This window comes from Myotis davidii, unplaced genomic scaffold (genome assembly GCF_000327345.1).
Source record: "Myotis davidii unplaced genomic scaffold, ASM32734v1 scaffold358, whole genome shotgun sequence".
In the NCBI taxonomy this organism is placed as follows: domain Eukaryota; kingdom Metazoa; phylum Chordata; class Mammalia; order Chiroptera; family Vespertilionidae; genus Myotis; species Myotis davidii.
In genome coordinates this window covers 52,007-56,679 of record NW_006290768.1, presented here as the reverse complement: position 1 = coordinate 56,679, position 4,673 = coordinate 52,007, and the positions used below count along the sequence as shown (strand labels likewise).

General features: G+C 57.1%; 1 protein-coding gene across 1 annotated transcript; it reads right to left on the bottom strand.

Moving 5' to 3' along the window:
- Positions 1-71: 71 nt before the first annotated feature.
- Positions 72-3,823, bottom strand: LOC102764733 (kallikrein-7). Its single transcript, XM_006763853.2, has 5 exons — positions 3,691-3,823; positions 3,090-3,243; positions 2,686-2,933; positions 2,269-2,405; positions 72-408 (listed from the first exon to the last, which is right to left on the bottom strand). Exons 1-5 carry the CDS (start codon positions 3,761-3,763, stop codon positions 253-255), a joined length of 768 nt encoding a protein of 255 aa, XP_006763916.1. The 5' UTR covers positions 3,764-3,823; the 3' UTR covers positions 72-252.
- Positions 3,824-4,673: the final 850 nt, after the last annotated feature.

Here is a 4,673-nt window from a genome sequence, read left to right as displayed (position 1 = left end):
AGGTGGTTGAGGCTCCTGGTCTCGCGGCATCTCTGCCAGCACTGAGGAGGTGGTGGTGGTGGTGTTGTTTGTTTTTTAAATCTTAGTGTTTGGCTTGATTTCCATTGGTTTACACGCGTATCCTATTGTTGAGATTTTACTATGACTTTGAGCAAAGGTCAAGTCCACTATGACGGCAGGTCATGGATGTCCTGGTTTCTGTCAATTTCCGGTTTCAAGGCATAGAGCTGGAGAGACGGGAGCTCGGAGAGATTAGCTGTTGTTTTTTATGGTCTCATTGATCCAGTCGGTGAACTTGCAGACTTGGGTGTAAACACCGGGGGCGTTGGGTTGGCCACAAGGGAACGCGCCCCAGGACACCAGGCCTTGTAGGGTGCCTTGGCAGATCAGTGGTCCCCCTGAGTCACCCTGGAGGGGAGAGAGCAGATCGTTTTGGCTTCCGAAATAACCAGAAATGAGATCCCACAGACACCAGGTTTCTCAGACCTTTATCCCACGAGAACACAGAGACTCATTGTCTCTGTGGACCAATGGGAGAGCAGGAATTAATGCAATCTTGCCAGAGGACATTGGCTGGGTGTCTCTGTGGACCAATGGGAGGGCAGGAATTAATGCAATCTTGCCAGAGGATATGGGCTTGAGCTCCCAGGCACAATGGGACCAATCACGGGAAGGGGGCGGGGCTTCCATCATGAAGGACTCTTTGCCTAGCCACTAAAAGAAGGCGGATTGTCTCCAGGGAACCCACCACCAGGCCCTTGCCCAGAAATGTGGGACAAGATGCTCTCTGGGAACCAGGGGCAGAACCAATGACCTAATTTGCAGGGTCAAGTGCAAAATTAAAAGGAAGACCATCTGGAGCAAAGATATGAATTTCAAAACAGCAACAAGAGTTTACAGCAAGGGCGAGCCTGCCCCCGGCGTGGGGCTCTGTGTCCCCGCACACCTTGCACATTCTTGACTCAGTCCTTCCGTGGGGGCAAGGGGGACCCCCCATTCTTTAGGACACACAGCCCTGTCCTGTCACCCCTCTCCCTAACGCACACATCCCCTTGCCTCTGAAAGCAAATGTGAACAAAGATAGTGGAGGTACTGAGAGGCAAAGAGACAAAATGAAACACACAGAGAGAGAGAGGTAGGGAAGAAGGAGGGGGATGGAGAAGCAGACATTTTGGGGTGGGGAAAAAGGCAGAGATGGAAGAAATGAAGAGACTGACGGAGGCAGAACATGAGAGAGAGAGAGAGAGAGAGAAAGGGGGAGAGAGAGAGAGAGAGGTCCCAACATAGAGAGAACACAAACGAAAACAAGGAAATGAAATGTAAGGAGAGCTGATTCTCAGAGACAGAGATGAGGTTACAGAGATGAGGAAGGGGGAGCAAAGAGGAGGGAGGGGCTCCTTCCTTTCCCAGGCAGGACCCAGTCGAGGTGAATGAGACATAAACTTCTGGCACGAAATCTCAGGGATGGCGATGAACAATATTTTTAGTGCAATGCTCTGAGAATCACATTTAATATGATTTTTAAAAAAATGTGTGACAATCAGTTTACCCCAATTTTAGATACGTGAGGATGGCACCATGGTTTGCCAAACCATACGAAAGCCGGAGGCAAATGGACAATTGAGTCGAACATGGGTCTTTATGGAAAATTCTGATAGTTTTGTCCATCAGGGACTTTTACGATGATTTAAAAAATATTACATTAGCCTTCACCGGTTTGGCTCAGTGGATAGAGCGTCGGCCTGCGGACTGAGGGGCCCCAGGTTCGACTCCGGTCAAGGGCATGAACCTTGGTTGCGGGCACATCCCCAGTGGGGAGTGTGCAGGAGGCAGCTGATCGATGATTCTCTCTCATTGATGTTTCTAACTCTCTATCCCTCTCCCTTCCTCTCTGTAAAAAAATCAATAAAATATATATTTAAAAAATATTGCATTAGAATAGGATGCACCTTGGCCACTGAGTGTTTGGTGCCCCCCAAAAGTGGGTGCTTGAAGCCAGTGTGCCTCACTCCCCTTGCCCACATCTCACCTCCCCATTTTCTCACCGTCAGTCCGTTCCCTTCAACTTTCTGCCCAGCTCCAGGGCCACCCCAGCCCCCATGGGCTCCCACTCAAGCCCTACGCAGAGAAGTGGGCCGAGAGAGCCAGGAGAGCAGGACGGTGAAGTGTGCTAGAGGTGGTTGGGCACCAGGGTGGAGCCCCCAGACTCTGGGCTGGGAGGAAGCGGGACATGGGGCCAGGGAGGGAATGGGGGGGCGGGGTCCTCACATTGCAGGCGTTGGTCTTCGAGTTGGGTTCGCCGGCACACACCATGGATTTCCCCAGCAGGTCCTTGTAAATCCTCTTGCAGTTCTGGGGGGTGATGAGCCTGATGTTCGTGCACATGAGCTCCGCCGGGAAGGTCACTGTGGAGGCGGGCAGTACAGGGCAGTCAGACAGAGTGGGCCTGGAGCGCCTTGGGTGCTCATGGGAGAAGGTGTGGGCCCTGCACCTTGAACTAACCAGGGGCTGTGGGGCTCCGTACTATAGACGTGACAAGGGGCCATGGCTTCTGGCCTCCTGGGTTGGCAGGTTGGCGTGTGGGGAGGTGGGGAAGGGGGGAGACAAGGACCTAGGACCTATACTCCTGGGTCCGAGGGCAGAGGGGCCGATGGCCAGTGCTCTTAGGTCCCCGAGCAGCCTCACCTTCGGGGCTGGTGATGGTGCCCCAGCCGGAAACGGTGCATGGGGTCCCGGCCGGATCGCACTGGGAGGGCAGGTTGACTTTCCTCACGGCCGACGTCAGCTTAGCGGACTCGCTCAGCTTCACCAGCATGATGTCATTCTCGTGGGTCTGTGTGGAGTATTGGGGGTGGACGAAGGACTCCGTGGCCTTGATCTTCTGGCCTCTCCTGCTGTTGAGCCGAAAGCTGCCCATGTACACGTTGTAGTCGCTGAGAGGAGAGAGAGACATTCAGAGAGAGACATTCAGAGAGAGAGGCCCCGCCCCCGAGAGAGGGGACACGGGTGCAGAGATAAGGGGACAGGGACCCAGAGGGAGGGGGCAGAGACCCAGAGGGAGCTCTGGGGACTCCCTGCCACGCACGCACCTCATCTGGCAGTGGGCGGCGGTGACCACCCACTCCTCGTTGACCAGGACGCCCCCACAGTGCAGCTGATTGCCTTTGAGCAGGGCCACCTGATAGGGGTGGGAGCCTCTTGGACATGGAACCCCATCAATAATCCGGTCCCCCGCATTCTTTCCTGGAGAGAGACATGGGGAGCACATGGGAAGCACGCCTCCAGGCCGAGCTGAGGAATCACCGAGGAATGCGCAGGGACAGACAGAAAGGCGTGGAGAAGGGCAGAGGCAGACACAGAGCCCAGGGCAGAAGCAACTGCAGACGGAGGTGGAGAGAGATGGAGGGAGCCAGCTCAGAAGCCCAGGGCAACATCTGGTCTGGAGGCAGCCCCGTGTCTGCTGAGAGAGACACTGAGGGCGGGAAGCAGCCTAGAGGGCACCCAGAGCCCAGGAGTCAGGAGGGAGCAGGAAGAAAGGGACACAGCCCAGGGGGCGGGTCTCCATGGGAGGAAGCTGCTGCAGGGGAGGGTCCTGACTCAGGGGCTCCTTGGAGAGAGGGGGCCTGGAGAGGGGAGGTGGGGGACTGTGAGGCCCAGGGGCAGGGGCAGGACTTCCAGGGTGGTCCTCACCTGCTTGTCTAGCAGATCCCAGGGTGAAGGACAGCAGTAGGAGCAGCAGGGTCTGGAGCCGGGGACCTGCCATGTGTCCTGTCTGAGCCTCTGTGGCTGCCACAGAGGAAGGGCCTTCTGTGCTGGGGCAGGAGAGACAGGGAGTTCAGGAAGCAGGACTCCTGGTCTCCAGGTCCCTTCTCTTTGCTCAGACCCAGGAGCCCCAGTCTCCCCTCACCTCCTCCCTCAGACCCAGGAGCCCCAGTCGGCACCCACCTCCTCCCTCAGACACAGGAACCCCAGTCTACACCCACCTCCTCCCTCAGACCCAGGAGCCCCAGTCTCCCCCCACCTCCTCCCTCAGACCCAGGAGCCCCAGTCTCCACCCACCTCCTCCCTCAGACCCAGGAGCCCCAGTCTCCACCCACCTGCTCACCTCCCTCAGCCCCAGGAGCCCCAGTCTGCACCCCCCTCCTCCCTCAGACCCAGGAGCCCCAGTCTGCACCCCTCTCCTCCCTCAGACCCAGGAGCCCCAGTCTGCACCCACCTCCTCCCTCAGACCCAGGAACCCTAATCTCCACCCACCTCCTCCCTCAGACCCAGGAGCCCCAGTCTGCACCCACCTCCTCCCTCAGACCCAGGAGCTCCAGACTGCACCCCTTTCCCCATGCAGACCTAGGATCCCTAGTCTGTACCTACCTCCTCCCTCAGACCCTGGAGCCCTGTCCCTCAGCCTCCTTTCCTGCCTTCAACCCAAAAACCTTGCCCTCCTGTCACATCTTCCCTCCAGCTCGGGTTTTAGGCCCCCAGAATTCCTTCCTCTGGGGACCTAGGAATCTGGCCTCCCACTCTCCCCGTTCATAAGCCTGTGTCCCCTGTTCCTTTTCTCTAAGAGACTCAAAATTCCACCTCCAGCTTCTCATCTCTCAGAACCAGGACTCCAGACCCCCCTGCTCCCCTCCCCTCAGGAGTAGGAGTCAGGCGTCCCGCCAGACTCACCTCCT

Coding starts and splice junctions, on each gene's coding strand:
- LOC102764733 (XM_006763853.2), bottom strand. CDS start 3,763: ATGGCAGGTCCCCGGCTCCAGACCCTGCTGCTCCTACTGCTGTCCTTC. Junction 3,244..3,690: donor GGGATCTGCTAGACAAGCAG/GTGAGGACCACC, acceptor GTCTCTCTCCAG/GAAAGAATGCGGGGGACCGG. Junction 409..2,268: donor CGAAGACCAACGCCTGCAAT/GTGAGGACCCCG, acceptor TCTCCCCTCCAG/GGTGACTCAGGGGGACCACT.